We start from the raw sequence: 17,173 nt of genomic DNA on the forward strand, positions 1-17,173 counted from the left end.
CCCCCCGCCTTGAACCTCCTTTTCTCCAGGCTGAGGCCCCTCCCTCTGCTCTCCTTGTGCTCCAGAACCTGCCCCAGATCCTTTCCCTTCTCTGGGCACACTCCTGCTCCTCAATCTCTTGGATTAAGGTGCCCAAAACTTAGCCCACGATTCGAGGTGGGGCCTCAGCGATGCCCAAAACAGGGGGACAGTCACTGCCCTGGTCCTGCTGGCCGCACTGTTGCTGACCCAGGCCAGGATGCCAATGTCCTTCTTGGCCACCTGGGCACACCTGGGCTCGTGTTCAGCAGCTCTTGGCCACCACCCCCAGGTCTTTTTCTGCAGGGCCATTGGAAATTGCACAGAACGGTCAGTGCAATGTGGGGAGTTTAGTAACAACTCCAGGCAGCCCAGTCTGATTTAGGGACTCTGGGGCCGCTTTGCTAACAAGTCAAGGCGGCCCAGTTCCCTTTAAGGGCTCTGTGGCCGCCTAAAGTAACCAGCCCGTAGCGCTGCAGGGGGATGTTGCGAGCCAAGTGCAGGTGTAAACTATGTCCTTGGACACCAATTCCCACTCTTGCAGAACGTTTGGGTTTCTGCGGTGATCCCTCCTGCCCGGTGGCCGAAGCGCCTTCTGCGCGCCCGCGTTGCCGGCCGTGCTGGCGGCGCAGCCACGGAATCACGGCCGCTCCGCGCGGCCCCGCGGCCGCCGCTGCCCAGGGCACGGCCGAGCGCTCCGCGCGCGCAGCGGGACGGGGGGCGGAGCCTGCGTCGCTCGCGCTCCTCGGCCCATGGGATGAGTGCGCGCCACCAATGGGGAGCCGCGGGACGGGCGGAGCTCGGCGGGGATTGGCCGGGGCCGTGGGGCGGGGGCGGGGCCCGGAGGGGCCGGGGCCGCTGAGGGGCCGGTGGTGCGGCAGAGCGGGAGCGGCGGCGGCGGGGCGGGAGCGGGAGCGGGAGCGGGAGCGGGAGCGGGAGCGGGAGCGGGTTCTGGTTCTGGTTCTGGTTCTGGTTCTGGTTCTGGTTCTGGGGGGGAGTGAGCCCCGGCGAGGGAGTGACCGGCCCCCGGCGGGGGACTGACAGAGCCCTGGTGAGTGGCCCCGGGCGTGTGGGTGGGTGCGTTCCTTCCTTACCGTGTGTGGGATCGGGCCTGGAAGGGAGCCAGCCGTGTGGGCAAAGGGGAGCGGCGAGCCGCCTTCCCCTCACATCGCTTCTGAAAAGAAGTCCACGGGGGGAGGACTAAGGGAAACGGCCTTATGGCGAGGTAGTGGAGATTCAGGTTAGATACGAGACAATTTTTTTTCGCTGTTGGGGTGGTCAGGCGTTGGCACAGGTTGCCCAGGGAGGTGGTGGTTGCAGAGGGTACGGTCAGGCTCAGCCAATGTCCAGGTAATGGATCAGGTTGGCGGCGATGAGGCACGTCGAGCTGGGAAGTCAGTTCGTATTCCAGATTATAGGATGATGATCTTTACCATAAGAAGTGTTTCATCAGACCGAAAGAAAGCTGTAGTGCATGTTGCACAGAGAGAATCAGGTGTTGCTGAGTAAGTCATTCTCCATTCCCACTGAATTTTCGCTTGGATAGGATTCTGTCTTGTTTTCTGTGGTGTAAATGACATATATGGAACAAAGAGTCTGGGCAAAAGCATCCAATTGACAAGGTCCAGTACAGGTAATGTTAAAGCAGTAGCAATTTCTCAAATTGAGAAAGGCAGTTAAGTTACAGAACTTTATTTCCAGAGGTTTATGAGAATGTGGTGAAACTTTTTTTTTCTTTTACATCTATGTGCAAGTAATAAGCCATATATTATCCATGCATCTTAAAAGAAATTTCCAATTAGCAAAAAGTTTAATGGATTACTTTGATATAATTGTTTTGGTTATCTTTTGCTAAATGTAAGTTCATAAGGAATTGGTAAGGATTTTTTGCCTCCTCTCCTCCACCCCCAAATTTCACATGGTCTATAGGCTATATAATAGATTTTAGTAACTTTTATTTGTGATTGTCTTGTAGAGACATAAGACTTACTGTGAACCAGCTGGAGTAATAGGATTCATATTTTCTTTCCTACAGGGCATCATGGCAGCCCATCAGGAGAAAAAACTTGCTGAAGAAAGAAAACACCAAAACATGCAGAATGATACTAAAGCATCTCAAGGCCAATGGGGAAGAGCATGGTGAGAGAAGCCAATGATCCTAAGCAGTCCTTGTACTTCCAATTGCTTCATTCTTACTCTTAGAGATGCTGTATTCCTTTTAAACTTCCCTCTGTTAATAACAGATTGTTTTCTTGTCCTACTCCGAAAGCTCGTGGATCATTTGCTGTAGCAACAGGTGCTGAAGAAGAGTTCTTCAAGTTTTTTAAGGCAGAGAGTTTGCCAGGTTGTTTGGGTTAAAACACAGTCCTTGCAAAACAGAAAAGCAAATCATAACAATTCGTAACAATTCCAGTTCCTTCAAGGAAAGAAATATTTCATGAGATCTGGAAAACAAGCATCCCAGCATCTGTGGTATTCCCAGCTGATCAGTCCCGCTGTAGCAAGATTTAGGACGCATATCCCAGTTCTCAAAGAGCTGAGTAGGTATTAGCAGGGCATTGTACTGCAGCTGGGAACAGCAAAAATGGCTGGTACAGCAAGTTCAATTTATGGCTGTTCAAGGTCTGTCTTTTGCAAGTTTCCAAGCTTTGCATAATGTTCTTGGGATTCCATTATCGCTTTCAACTGAATACTCTACCAGTTAGAGCCATGATTGCCATCAAAACCGTCAAGTCTGTAATAATAATCTGGTTTTTGGAGGGGAGATTTTATCTAATCTCTTGCTCTGACCAGCTAGTGTAGTTTTAGAGGAGTTTGTGGTAAAGTATGTTCTGTGCTGATTTTTTAATGGCTGTTTGACCACCAGACATGTCTGTGCCTTGAACACATTTTCAGTTTTCATCCAGTTAGTCTAGAAGGTCCACTGAAAAAGTTATTTGATGTAACTCATCTATCTGAAACGTGGGCAAACCAAATGCTCTGTTTTGGATTACAGGGAGGTGGACTGGTTTTCCTTGGCAAGCATCCTTTTCCTGCTCATGTTTGCACCACTGATCGTGTATTACTTCATCATGTCCTGTGACCAGTACCAGTGCTCTCTGACTGACCCACTCCTGGACTTGCTGACAGGGAATAAACATCTGTCTGACATCTGGAACAGGACTCCCACACTGACCTATAGGGCTGCTGGCATCTATTCCCTTTGGGTCACTTTCCAGGTACATGACTGAGTTATGATCTGGATGCCGTGTCTGGTTTCTCACACAGCTGTTGGATGAATCCTTTTGCACAAAGGATAGTGGAATGTTGAACTGGCATTTACTCTTTGGTGTTTCACACTTTCCAAGGCTTTTTGGAATCCAAATGAAGCTTATGTACTTGGAAAATAAGCATGTGGGGAATATATACAAATATTCCTTGTGTGACATATTCCTTAATGAGGTTTTTAAGAAAAAGCAACTTTATAGCAGTATCCGTTTGTTTTAAATTAATACACAAGAAATAGATAAAAATAAAACAACGAGGACCTGAATCTAGTTACCAACTGTCCTGCCTCCCCACCAAAGAAGGATGACAGCCTTACATGAAATACATCTTTGAGCTGTATCAAAGCTTAGATGTATTACTAGTCTAAAATCACAACAGCTAAATCTTGCCATATTTGCTTACCCAATACTTAATAGAAACTTAATAGAAACATTCTATTTGGTATATGTATGTAAGGAATAGTGTTTTGAGGGATTTTGTCTTGTCTGTATTTCCTGTGAATACATTCTCTCTCTTCTAGGTGGTTTTGTACATGTCCATTCCTGACTTCTGCCATCAATTTCTCCCTGGATATGTGGGAGGTGTACAAGAAGGTGCTGTCACCCCTGCTGGTAAGGTTTTCCTTGGAATACATGGACACCGTGCAGTCTTCTGAAATGATAGTATTTCTGTACTTAGAGTGTTTGATAACCCATGTGTAGCCAGAGGAAACGTGGACAGAAGTGCTCTCACCTTCCTCACGTGTTCAGTTCAAACAAAAATAGAAAGCAATCTATGTCATCTTTTAGAATAAGTTATAGCATTTCTATCTCTTATAATTAGTATAACTGTTGATCTGGTAGGCACCATACCAACAGTGAAAAAGTACTGGTTGATAATTTTGGCACTTGAAATTGTCAGTTGCCTATAGTTGTCAGGACTATTGCTGGTATTCGACAAGATAGTTTTACCTGCTCAAGCTCCATTAACCCCAGGGACTTGAACAAAATGTGTGATGTGAACTGTTAGAAGGAATGGTTTGTTACTCTAGTCAGTTTTGGGGGAAAGTCTAAATTCAGTTTTGTGAGGAGAAAAACTCAGCCTAACAAAGCCTAATGGGTACAGCAGAGTCTAATGGAAGACTCAGAAATGTGCTTTAAGGTATTTAATTGGGAGGATGAGGAGAGAGAAGTTGTTTCATGAGCACTTGATTGAGCTTCTGTGTATTCTGTGCATACCCATATTAATTAAAGGCTGCAGTAATGCAGGGTCAGTAACACTCGATTTTTTTTCTTCATCTTTTAGGTGTCGTGAATAAATATGAAATCAATGGACTTCAGGCCTGGATCATCACCCATGTGCTTTGGTTTGCAAATGCTTCTTGCTTCCACTTCTTCTCACCTACCATCATTTTTGACAACTGGATTCCTCTCCTGTGGTGTGCCAACATCTTGGGATATGCAGTGTCCACGTTTGCAATGATTAAAGGCTACTTTTTCCCTACCAATGCCAAAGACTGGTATGTGAATTTTAGTAATGAGAGAATATGAGGTAATCAGAGATTAGAACTGTTAAATAAAAACCGGGTCTATGAACTGAATGACAGAATATATTTCACTGGCAGAGAGAGCTGAGCCAGTGTATGACAGTGGTTCTTTGCTTCACTAGCACCATCCCCTGTGTTTCATGCTGCACACCATGGGACTGGCAGCCTCAGTGTCACAGATACACCCATCCTAGAAATAGTGATACTTAGACTGTTCAGAAGTGTTAGCAAGAGTAAACTCGGGCACTTCTGAAACTCTACAACTTATGTCTAGGAATGTAATACTTCAGTTGGGTCAGCTTGTGCTACCTTGCACAGCGTTACATGGTTTGATGATTTTTATTATCACTACCTCAAATTAATCTGAATTGTGTAGTCAGAGTAGTAATTACCTGTATTTGTGTATAACTCCATCCATTTCTAATCTTTTGATGTTTTACAGCAAATTCACTGGAAACTTCTTTTACGACTACATGATGGGGATTGAATTTAACCCTCGAATAGGGAAGTGGTTTGATTTCAAGCTGTTCTTCAATGGGCGCCCTGGGATTGTGGCCTGGACTCTGATCAACCTTTCCTTTGCTGCCAAACAACAGGAGCTGTATGGCGAAGTGACAAACTCCATGATCCTTGTCAATGTCCTTCAGGTAAACTCCAAGGAGGAAATTAGGAAACCAGGTGGGAAGTAAACTAATATTAAAGTAGGAAAAGAAGTCCTTCTATGGGAATGAAAATGAAGTGGTTTTTCCTGGCCTGAAACAAGCTCATTCAGTGATGGTGTGCTGGGACTTCTTTGGATTTATTGCCTGATCTGTGTAAATGGAAGCCTGCTCAATGGGAGCTCCATCGCCCCTCTTTGTAACCCTGTGACTCTAAGCTGAAGAGAGATTGGGGTGATCAATTGTGAGTTCACTTCCCAAGCGTTTGTCCTTGAGTTGTACACTTGCCTTAGTCATCCTACTGTTGCTTTATCTGTGTAGATAGATAGATAGATATTGTGTATCCACATAGATTGTATTTATGTGATAGTTCTTCCTAACTGTGTTCAGAAATGTCTGGTTTTGAAGTGCTAACATCAAAACACCAATGAGTTGTGAGATCACATCACAAGACAGCACAGACATGAAGCTGATGCTGTTAAACAGGGTAACTGGTGACAGTGCTCTGTTATGAATGTGAAATTATTCTGTTGCAGGGTATTTATGTTCTGGACTTCTTTTGGAATGAAGCCTGGTACTTGAAAACCATTGATATCTGCCATGATCATTTTGGATGGTATTTGGGCTGGGGAGACTGTGTTTGGTTGCCTTACCTCTATACTTTGCAGGTAAAAATGTGTACACTGTGTATTTGGGCTAACGGGAATGGAACTTTGCAGAAGCATTCTTCTCAGCAGGTTAATGTGTACCTTAAATGTTTCTAGGCAGTTTGACTGTTGAGAAATCCTTGCAACATTCTTTGTACCAATTCCTGTGTAGGAAGGCTTCCTGTCCGTGCACAGATTGGACATCTTTTCCTCTCCTGCCCTTCTTTTGTGCCTCTTTCTGTCACTGTCTATTGTGTCTGTATACTTTTCTGAATCCTTTCAGTTTCCTTTTTTTTTTACTCCTGCTTGTTGAGGGTCTTTTGGTTAGTGGTGGTTTGTTTGTGTTTTGTTCCTTGCTTTTTCCTTCTGTTCGGTTTGCATCCTTGCAACTTCTCTCTTCTTGTTTCACGAAGAAGTGCAATTTTGGAGAGAGAAAGAGAGAAGGAAACTGCTGGATGCAGAGTTTTTTGAAAGTTTTCTGCAGTTTTACTGTTGCAGTCGATTTTTCTACTCTTTCTTCTCGTCTGTTGTGGGCCACTGTAGTCAAGGAATTGGTCTGGCACGCTGAGCCTCTGTTGGAAGTAAATGTCTGATTGTTTTTGTGCTCCCCAGGGTCTGTATTTGGTTTACCACCCTGTCCAGCTGTGCACAGCCCATGCCGTAGGGGTCTTGATGTTGGGCTTGCTGGGCTATTCCATCTTCAGAATGACCAACCACCAGAAGGACCTCTTCCGTCGTACCAATGGCAACTGCAGGATCTGGGGGAAGAAGCCGGAGTACATCGAGTGCTCCTACGTGTCCGTGGATGGGACCAAGCACTACAGCAAGCTGATGACCTCTGGCTTTTGGGGCTGGGCACGTCATTTCAACTACACGGGAGACCTGATGGGCTCGCTGGCCTATTGCCTGGCTTGTGGCTTTGAGCACATCCTGCCTTACTTCTACATCGTGTACATGACCATTCTGCTCACCCACCGCTGCATTCGGGACGAGCACCGTTGTTGCAGCAAATATGGGAAGGACTGGAAGCACTACACTGCTGCAGTGCCCTACCGGCTCCTCCCCGGCATATTTTAAGGCTAATGCAGGATCCAGGGGAAAGAAAAAAGAAGAAACATGCAGGCATGCCATGTTTAAAGTGTTTAAACTGAAGTGGGGCACTGAAATGTCCCATTTTTTTAGAAGATCCTTTTAATTGGAATACCCCTCTGAATCTCCCCATTTCCACATTAACTTGGAGCTGGAGAAAAGTTGCATGTGTTGAGATTCCTGAGAAATCCCAAAGCTGGCAGGTGGCCTTACCCTTGATTGCAGCAGGGTCCTGGAAGCAGTTTGCAGTGGCTCAGGAGAGGAGGAAAAGAGTTCTGTCATCTCTTTAGGAAAGAAGTTGTCTGATGCAGTTGTGACCACCAAAACCTACAATCAGGAACAATGACAAAGGAGGTTTGACTGTTGGGTGCTTGCCAAGAGATGAACGGTGGAAATGCTGAACTGCAGGACCTGGTCTGAAATGATTGTTATCATCAAAACCAAAAGTGAAAACTGTTATAAATTAGTGACATGTTCAGCACCTGACTATATGGAACATGACCAATTGAGTATTATTGTGATACTGAAAGCAGACTTATTGAAGCTACTGAACTGTGCTGGTTTGGCTGGAGTAGAGTTAATTGGTTTTTTTTCCTAGTAGCTGGTATGGGCGTAGTTTGGGATTTGAGCTGAGACAGTGTTGATAACACAGGGATGTTTTCACTGTTGCTGAGCAGTGTTTACACAGCATCAAGGCCTTTTCTGCATCTCACCCCACCCACCAGCGAGTGGGCTGAGGGTGCACGAGGAGTTGGGAGAGGGGACATGGGCAGGACAGCTGACCCCAACTGACCCAAGGAATATCTCATTCCATATGGCATCAGGGTCAGCACATAAAGCTGGAGGAAGAAGGGAGTGGGGGATGTCAGGAGTGATGGTGTTTGTCATTCCAAGACACTGTTCCATGGGATGGAGGCCTGCTTTCCTGGAGATGGCTGAACATCTGCCTGCAGGTGGCAAGTGGGGAATAGATTCCTTATTTTGCTTTGTTTGTTTGCAGAGTTTTCCCCTTTACCTATTAAATGAATATGTTTATGTTAACCTGTGAGTTTTCTCCCTTTCCTGATTCCCTCCCCCATGCCACTGTGGGGGAGTGAGCGAGCAGCTGTGTGGGGCTGAGTTGCCAGCTGGGGTTAAACCATGACAGTCCTTTTTGGTGCCTAACATGGAGCTCGAAAGGTTTGAGATAACAGCATTGTTCCAGATTGACTGGAATGTGCGGGATGGGATTTATAGCTGTTGGTGCTGTTGAGCTGTCAGGCTCCTGTGCTTGCCATGGGGCTCACTCTCTGTATATTGCAGGGCTCATTCATTTTGATTTTGCTGCTAGCTGTAGTGCTTCTCCTCTTCCTGGGCCGTGCCTGGGGACGCTTTGATGACAGCCCTGGTGACACACCTGGGCTGGCAGCTGGCCAGGGCATCGCTGCTGTTTCTGTGCTGCTGGAACTCCAGTGCGAGCTCGAGTCGAGGGAACTGTGACCTGTGGATGAGCCCACACGGGAGCAGGACACCCCCAGGCATCAGCGGCTGGGAATAAGCCCGTGGTAGAGCAGGAACCTCTCAGAGCATCTGTGGCCGTGGGTATGTCCGTGCCCAGGAAGGGATGGTGGCCCAAGGATAAGCCTGAAGCCTCTGTGGCTGTGGATAAGGCCACGCTCAGCAGGTACCCCTTGAAACATCAGTGCCTGTGCATGGGATTGTGCTGGAGCACCTCAGAGCCAGGGCCATGGATAAACCCCTGGCAGAGCAGTTACAGCCTTGGGGGGACTGCATCTGTGGGTAAGGCCACATCCACTTCTTTAGTGTGGATGGAAAACTTCATTCCCTATTGTTTGTATAAAATCATGTTTGTAAAAATTTAAGATATCAATTCTTTCTTTCAGGACAAATAAAAAAATACTGCTAATTTTCCTTCAGCTATTTCTTTTCTTGTTACATGGTTATCTTTCAGAATAACTAAAGGATACAAAAGGAGCTCTTCAAAAAGTTTGATTTCAAGAGCTCCTTGAAATTCTGTTTTCCAAGGTGAAACAAATAAAAAGAAAGAGGGATCATAGTATGAACTATGGAGCTTGTAACAAGCTCGGTAGTTATGTCCAAGCTAAAACACTTTAAAAAAAATGATTGTACATAAATATACTGTTAGGTTTTAGAGTAAGTAGAAAAGTGTGTAAATGGATGCAGCTGAACGCACTGATCTTCATGGCAAGTTTGGATGAGTTGTGTAGGCAAGTGTGTGTTTTGGTTTTGTTGCAGTCATCCTGGAGAGGATGGTCTGGGCAGGAGAAGAAGGGTCTCTGCAAACCTAGAAAACAAATGTATCGTGTAGCTGGGCTTTGTTTCAGAGCTAGATCAACACACATCCTTTTCTTATGTAGCCTTGGAATTTGCACTGCCACTTTGCTGTTAATGCCAAGGTTATTTAAATATTGCAAGATAATCTGGACTCTTAAATCATGGTAGCCTTGCACAGCACAGTGCGGTCCCTTCTGTTCTCTGAGAAATCTTGGATGTTTCATGGAAGAAATTACCCCTTCAAGACCAATAAAAAAACCATTTTATTCTGTAAGCTTTGTATTAACATAAGCACTGTGTAAGCACTGCTCCAAGCAGTGTCCCACTAATGTCACCCAATGTGAAGGACCAACAGCTTGCTCATCTTCATGCCTGGGTCGCTTTGTTGCATGCATGGCAGTGCTGTTAAATTTGTTTCTTCCGGAATTTAAAAAAAAAAGTTAAAAATCAGAGGATTGTTGAGGGTGTGTATTGGATTAACTTTTGTCCTGATATTTCCTACTTATTGCTACTCTGTGGTCAATATCACTTCTCAAGGTTGAAGATCACCTATGAAATCTCTGTAGTATGCTGGGAATTTCAAATATAGAAGTGTCAATATTTGCAAAATATTGGGTTAAATAAAATCTAATGGGTTGGATTATTGTAGGAAGAAAAGTTACAAATGCTCCCTTGGAGAGGGCACAAGAGGCTGAGCGACTCCCAGACTGCCTTAGAGCTACCTAAGGAAAAACAATCCATGCCAGTGTTGTAGTGTATAACCTTTATGGATTGTCAGCATTCCATTACCGCAGGCCTGGTTCCTACGGTATATCACCGTGTCCCGCAGCCACAGGGAGGAGGAGGAGGAGAAGATCCAGCAGGCAGGAATTGTGCAGCAAGATTCATTTATTTAATTATTTTACAAACTCTTTTATAGACTTTTTTCTTCATAGTCTAATTGGACAAAGGACCAGCCAACCCTTGGGGGTGATTGGCCAAAATCCTAAAACATCCATTATCAAAATATTTTCTACTATACCATAAACAAGACTTTCCAAGGTTGCAGGTGGCTTGGTTGTTTACATTCCCTGCTACCTCTTCTGTGAGGGAGAAAAGTCTCTCACGGACTTAGAAAAATAACAAGAAGATCCTCACTAACAGCATTTTTGTACCTACAGCATTCCGTTTACGGATGGAATGGAGTGGAGAGAGGGGAACTTGCAATACCTCTGGGAAGGGACGATGCCTTCCCACCTGGGAAACCTCTGTCACAAATGGCATTTCTGAGCTCAGGGCTCCATCTCTGCAGCGTAAGGGTGGTTGTAAAGGAATGGGATTGCTCGGTTCCAGTTTCCCTCTGACAGTGAGAATGTCAACAGGAGAATGTGCTGTTGCCTCGTGGTGGCAGCCAAACTATTTCCTGCTCTTACTTAGCAGTCTAAGGTTCTGATCATGTGTTAACCTAGAGCTGCACTGCCTCAACTGGTTCTATTCAATAATGCAGAGCCTTCACTCAAGGTTAGAAGTGATGTGCAGTTGAAGATAAAACTGTAATAGCATATGTTTTCTGCTTTATTTCATACAGGATAAAGTCCCAATGTGTGTATCAAATCAAAAGCTGGCTTTACTTTTAGATGATGGCTACAGATCTATGTTATGGCTACTGGACAGGTAATGAAACTATTTTTTTTAAATTATGCTATCCAAACTTTAAAAATATATTTTCCATTAAAAATGCAAAAAAGGACAAATATGTGTGGTTACATCTTGCAGCTAGAGGATATTGAGAATTGTATATTTTAAAATTCTAATCTGGACAGAGACGATGTGTAATCCGGGTTATGAACTAATAAGAGTTGTAAGAGTTATGAGGCATAGTCACGATAAGAGTTGTGAGAATGAGCTTAAACAAACGCTGTGTCCACTAGAAAAGAGTTACAGAAGAGATGATGTATTCATAGCTGGCATAGAGCAGTCAAGTTAGGAAGCCTTTCTTGTTTAAGCAGGATAGAGAAAAGAGGAGGCCTCCAGTAAGGCACTCCCAGAAGCCAGAGGCAGAGCAGCGATTGTCCTGGAGCCGCCAGTTCCCCGACCAAGGTTCCAAGAATGATGTGGCAGCACCATAGGAGAAGACTTTTGGTGTGGTGCTGGAAAAAATCCTCCAGCAGCAAAGGTGGATGTTCCCATCTGCAGGGCACTTAGAGCCATCAGCAATGGAGAAGCAGGATGAGGATGAATTCCACACGTTGGATACTCCTGGCAGGAGACTTGACCATAGCTGGTACCCCTGTGAGAGGTACAGGACTGGAGACGGAGGAAGCCCTTTGGACAGGACTCGCTGCTCCCTCAGAGCCGCGGCTCTCAGCAGAACCATCTCATTGCTGAGGATGCAGCTGGCCAGGAAGAGCCTTGCAGAGGAATAGGAGGCCAGCTCATGGCAGTCAGGGAATGGCTGATGGATGTTTCCCAGCAGCAACTTTCCTGGAGGTGCCAGTTCCAGTCCATGACTCCAAGGATGCTGCGGCGCTGCCAAAGGTGAAGTGCCTCGGTGTTGGCAGCTCCAGGGAATTCCCTGATGTCAGCAGTGGAGGAGCAGGATGAGGAAGATCTCCACGCTTGCGATACTTCTGGCAAGAGCCTCCATCCCTGCCAGAGCCTCAGTGAGGGCTTCCAGAGCACAGACGGAGGAAGGAAGGCCTTTGGACAGGTGCAAGGTATGAATGGTGCACGGTCCCCAGTCGTGGTGTGAGCAGAAACATTTCTTCCAAGCATCTCTGGCTTTTAGAATAGTTTCACTCTCAGGTTCGAATAGCGTGAGCCTGGACAGCCAATAGTCTAAATGTTCCGATGTCTGCTACCCAATACTAGACACGAACTCATGTCTCTCATGGCAACATCAGGCTTTTTCCCTAAGCCAAGTGCTGGAAGGGGAATTTCTTCTGCAAAACTACTGTGCTTCTGCTGCTTGTTCCATTTTAGAAAGTTTCCTCCGTCGCCCCTGCCTTGATTGAATAGTCCTTTCTCTTCTAACTAGAAGCTCCAGGTTCTCTTCTTACAAGTTGTCTTTGTTTTCTTTGCCCACAGACAGGAGTCCCTGCTCCCCCAGAGCCACGTCCATCTGCAGAACCTGCTTGTGGCTGAGGATGCAGATGGCCAGGAAAGGCCTGGAAGTAAACGCAGAGGTCAGGCCAGTGCCAGATGTCTGGGAGCTACTGGACAAGTGTCCCAGTAGCAAGAGTCTTGGAGCTACTAATTGTCAGCGCAGCGCTCCCGTGGCACTGTGGCTGTTCCAAGGAGGGAACACTCCGTGCTTTGCAGCAGACATGATCCACATGAAACCAAGGAGGTTCCTCCATCTTCAGGAAGCTCCCCTGACATGGCTTCTGACTTCCAGGAAAATGTTGACGGATGGCGGTCAGATCTTCTTAGGAGCATGTGTGTTAAATGGATTTGGATTTTCCCAGAGAACTGTCTGAGTGTTCCCACTGTTCTGGATTTGAGTGGGATTCCTTTCTTCCCAGCAACTGGCACAGCGCTGCCTTTGCATGCAGGATGGGAATGCTGTGGATCACAGGTGGATAGTTTGGTTGTTGCTAAGCAGGGCTTGCCCTCCTCAAGGACTCTGCAGGGTCCTAGAAGCCCCTGCATGTGCCATACTCTGCTGTCGAGGAGGTGCCAAAGAGCCTGGAGGGATCATGTCCAGGACAGCCGACCCAGACTGGCCAGAGGGATATTCCAGACCGCAGGATGTCCTGCTGAGTCTAACAACTGGGGAAGCTGGTCAGGAGAGGCTGAACCCTGGTGGGATTGACTGGGCATCAGGCAGAGGGTGCTGAGCACTTGTGGTGGGGATCACTGCTCTGACCTGGGCTTTGGTCCTCTGGCTCATTTCTCCCCTTCTTGTTCTTCTTCCTCCTTCTTCTTGTTTGTCTGCACCTCCCTGGTTTTCTTCTCCTCCTTCTTCTCCTTCCAGGTCTTATTCTCAGTCTTTTTATTTATCTTCCTAATTTTTTTCCTCCTTTGTTTTTATTGCTCTTTTTTCCTTTTCTCTTTTCTCTTTTTCCGGAGCACTAAATCAGGATGTTGATGGAGGTCTCTGGTTCTGTTCCCAACAGGGCAGCCATTTGGCGCAGCCCATGAACGCGGCCTCGGAGTCCATGGAGGTGTAGGACAGGTCCTTGTTGTCCGCTTCTTTCCCTCTCCCACTCCCCACTGCCACCAGCTCCCCCTGGGCAACGAGGGGGCTCCCGGCTGAGCGAGGGCAGCGCGAACGTGCAGCGGCTCAAGGATCCGCTCCCTGCGCGCTTCCCGGGATAGGGCTGCCCTGGGCCTTGGCATGGACAGAGGGTCCCCCTTCTCTGCTGGGCGTGACCCTCCTGCCCCAGCCTCGCTCACTTCGATTCCTGTGCCTCCCGTGAGGGACACCCTCCACACAGATCCTGCTTCTGATTCCTTGGATCCACAGCACTGTTTTTCCGGGATTTTAGCCACGGCTTCCCCTGGGTAAGGGGCTGGGCTATGCAGGGGGGAGTGTGCTGGGCTTTCTCAGGACAGCGTTAATGGCTTCAGGCCCCCAAGAGCTCTTGTGTCTCCCTTTTCCCCACCAATATCCCTCTGTCCCCTCCTTCCCGACATTTGCTGCCATCACTTCATCCCCCGTCCCTGCCGCTCCTTCCTCCGCAGCGGGGTCTCCTCACGCTCTTTCCCTGCCCCAGCACGGGGGGCTGAGCCCACTGGAGCTTGTCCAACTGTCCTAGAGTCCCTTTTGGCATCTGCACGTCCCTGCACAGCTCCTTTGGATGCTGCCTTCCCCTGGGAAGGTGTCCTTGTTTATAACGAGGCGTGAAATGAAACTATAGAGATGATTTTAAAAATTGATATTTTATTGAAAGCATTGCCCTTAGAGTTCTCCTAGAGACCGCACAAAAAACAGTTTTCTCTCAGATTCTCATGGCTTTTTCAGCAAATCATATTCAATATATACCTTAATGATTGAGCCTAGGGCAAAGTGTTCATTTAGAATACAGAGGTTATTCTACAGTAATTTCTCCTCTGAGCAGTCAGCCAAGTCTCTGACTCTGGCAAAAGACTGATGGTCCAGAAGGAAGCACTCATCTTCCAATGGGAGAATTTGCACTCGGACAAGTTTTCCCAGAAGAATTATTTCAGCATATGTTTTCTGCAGCCAAGCACTGCTTTGTTCTGCGGATCTCAGGAAACGCTACCACAGCTGTCAATACCGACAGATTTGCAAGTAGCGGTTGCAAGCAGCATTACCTAATGGCCCAGTGCAGGGGCGTAGAATTCAAATCTCCACCGAGCTGATCCACTACCGCACCTTTGGAAATGTAGTAGCTGTGTAATAGCAACACAGGAAGGTCAGGAACAGGCACAATAAAATAGCAAAACATGATACGAATGGTAACACAGCTAAAGGAGTAAATGACTCCTAATAAAAAATTCACTAGAGAAGCAAACGGACAGAAGTGCTTTTGCAGTAAATGACACTGTTTCAAGAAAATGCTGAAGAAACAATACAGTCTTTAGCAAAGTACTTCTAAGATCAGCTTTCACCTTTGTTAAAAAAACCCACGAAAATAAAATTATTTCATGCAATACATGATTTCACATCTGAAGAAACCGCACTGTCTTTACATTCCAGTGACATCGACGCAAAGCTAAGCGCATCAAAATTTGAATTCTACCCTTTTCTTCTCAGGCACCGGCTTCCTTTTCCAGTACAAAAGCAACAAAGTGATTATAGGTAACAGTGGCAGAATACGCTCTGTTACTGTCACAGGGACTCCCGGCTTACTTCACCAGCTCCTGTCTGTTGTTTGTTGCTGCCCAGTGAAGAAGAGTCACATTTTCTTTGTCTGGTTGGCAAACATCGTATCCTGCTTCTACCAATTCTTTGCATCGCTCTAGCATTCCATACCTTAAACGAGGGGAAAAAAAAAAAAAAATCAATTTACTTATCATCTCTTCAGTATTCTCCAGTCTGGAAACAGTTGCATCCTAGAGGAAAAACACATATGAGAAAGATCACCCAGCAGCTCCTACTTGAGCAAATTCCACATTGCATTCAATGGAAGGCTTGTAAAAAGAATGAGGCTGTGCCTTGATGAGAAGTTTCTATTTAAAGAAAGCTGCTTGGAATGCTTTTATTCACAATAGCAACTGTAAGTGACTTCTCTTCTTCCACTACTGGGAGAAAACGAAACTGAAAACGTTTCCTTTGTAAAATATCCAGCCTGGCTCACATGTGAGGACACTCCCATCCATTGCAACACTTTGCACCCTCAGAATATGTACTTACTGTGTAGCCTTGACAATATCACAGCTGCTGGGGTCTTCAGCAACGGGATATGGGCCTGGGAGACCTTGCTCTCCACGGGCGCTCTGCCTGTTGTGCATATGGGGTCGATGAGGCCCGTGGCAATGGCTTGTACACTGTCAGTTAACAAAACAATTATTAACCGCTGGTATTTATCGGCTGCACACCACACACACCGCCCTCTTTACCAGAAGCACTCACTGTGTGTGTCAGCTTCTGTCAATACAAACGAAGAGGTTAATTCAAAGCACGGGTAAAACCACCTGGCAAGAGACCAATCCTTCTATTCAGCAGCCTGCAGAGCTGGTTCCCGACACAGCAGCCTCAGCCACAACAGCGCTGCCACACCAGAACCAACAGCTACGGCCTTGCGGAGGGTTTTAAACGCACTTGGGAGCCGCAGTGCCGCCCGTGCAGCCTGAAAGCCCATGCGAGGCAACAGACGAGGCACACGCAGGGCAGGACACGGACGGCTCTTGCCCGGCAGCGCCCGCCAGACCCCGGCGGCACCGCGGCCCGGCCCTCGCCGCCTGCCAGGGGCCCGCGGCCGCGCTCCGCACCCCCGGCCCGGGCAGCGCCGGGTCCCAGCCCCGCTCCAGCCCCGGCACTGCCCGCGGGCTCCCCGCTCACCGCCGGGCCGCTGCCCGCCATCCCCGCGGCCCCGCAGCTTCCTGCTCCCGCTTCCTGGGCACGCCTGCGGGGCGGGGCCGGGCACTCACGGCCCGGGCGGGGCGGGACCGGGGAAGCCCAGGGGAGCCATTCCTGAGCTGCCCCGGCCGCTGCGGAGCCGCTTGGGCGGGCAGATCGGCGGCTGCCAGGCTTGTTGAGCTGTGCCTGAAATGGCTCCTTCCCTTTTACCGAGGCAGCCACAGCGAAAAACTCTCTCGTTTTTGCACAGGATCCCCCCGGCTTGTGTCAGACAAGGACCCTTTTCTGCTGGCGAAGTTTTCGGGGGGTTGTGCCTCTGCAGCTGGAAGCGGTCCCTTGGTGAAGGCTCTGGAGCACAAGTCTGATGAGGAGCGGCTGAGGGAGCTGGGGGGGCTCAGCCTGGAGAAAAGGAGGTACAAGGGGGACCTCCTGGCTCTCCACAATTCCCTGCAAGGAGTAGTAGTGCCACCTCCCTGCTGGCACGGTTGCCACAGGAGTTCAAGGCCATTTGGGAGCGTTTCCACCCGTGGCCGAGCCCCAGTGTCCCCTCATGAGCGCAGGGTGAGGGAGGAGCTGCCATTTTAGGGCAGTCTGTGAGGGGCAAGTGGTCACCCCGCGAAGAAATGGGGATAACCTGGGAAAACACCCACAGGTGTCAAACACCCACAAGCTTCCCAGGTGAGGTGGGACCCTGGCAGCCCCCAGA

The 17,173-nt window shown here is 47.8% G+C and overlaps 2 protein-coding genes across 2 annotated transcripts; one reads left to right on the forward strand and one right to left on the reverse strand.

Annotated features, from left to right (window-relative positions):
- The first annotated feature begins 971 nt into the window (after positions 1 to 971).
- Positions 972 to 8,951, forward strand: DHCR7 (7-dehydrocholesterol reductase). Its single transcript, XM_082283298.1, has 8 exons — positions 972 to 1,069; positions 2,054 to 2,157; positions 3,014 to 3,236; positions 3,806 to 3,896; positions 4,570 to 4,783; positions 5,253 to 5,457; positions 6,006 to 6,137; positions 6,729 to 8,951. Exons 2-8 carry the CDS (start codon positions 2,060 to 2,062, stop codon positions 7,191 to 7,193), a joined length of 1,428 nt encoding a protein of 475 aa, XP_082139424.1. The 5' UTR covers positions 972 to 1,069; positions 2,054 to 2,059; the 3' UTR covers positions 7,194 to 8,951.
- A 5,393-nt stretch (positions 8,952 to 14,344) lies between these two features.
- Positions 14,345 to 16,470, reverse strand: LOC309573808 (palmitoyltransferase ZDHHC13-like; the record flags this gene model as incomplete). Its single annotated transcript, XM_082283011.1, has 4 exons — positions 14,345 to 14,837; positions 15,298 to 15,420; positions 15,802 to 15,935; positions 16,450 to 16,470. The coding sequence occupies 4 exons, from the start codon at positions 16,468 to 16,470 to the stop codon at positions 14,756 to 14,758; spliced, it is 360 nt and encodes a 119-aa protein (XP_082139137.1). The 3' UTR covers positions 14,345 to 14,755.
- Positions 16,471 to 17,173: the final 703 nt, after the last annotated feature.

Source organism: Coloeus monedula (assembly GCF_965178545.1).
Source record: "Coloeus monedula genome assembly, chromosome: 6".
NCBI lineage: Eukaryota > Metazoa > Chordata > Aves > Passeriformes > Corvidae > Coloeus > Coloeus monedula.

What these genes read in the sequence shown, in the direction of transcription:
- DHCR7 (XM_082283298.1), top strand. Translation starts at nt 2,060, where the DNA reads ATGGCAGCCCATCAGGAGAAAAAACTTGCTGAAGAAAGAAAACACCAA. An exon ending in CCCTTTGGGTCACTTTCCAG is followed by an intron (nt 3,237 to 3,805) that starts GTACATGACTGA and finishes TCTCTCTTCTAG; the next exon opens with GTGGTTTTGTACATGTCCAT. An exon ending in TCCTTGTCAATGTCCTTCAG is followed by an intron (nt 5,458 to 6,005) that starts GTAAACTCCAAG and finishes ATTCTGTTGCAG; the next exon opens with GGTATTTATGTTCTGGACTT.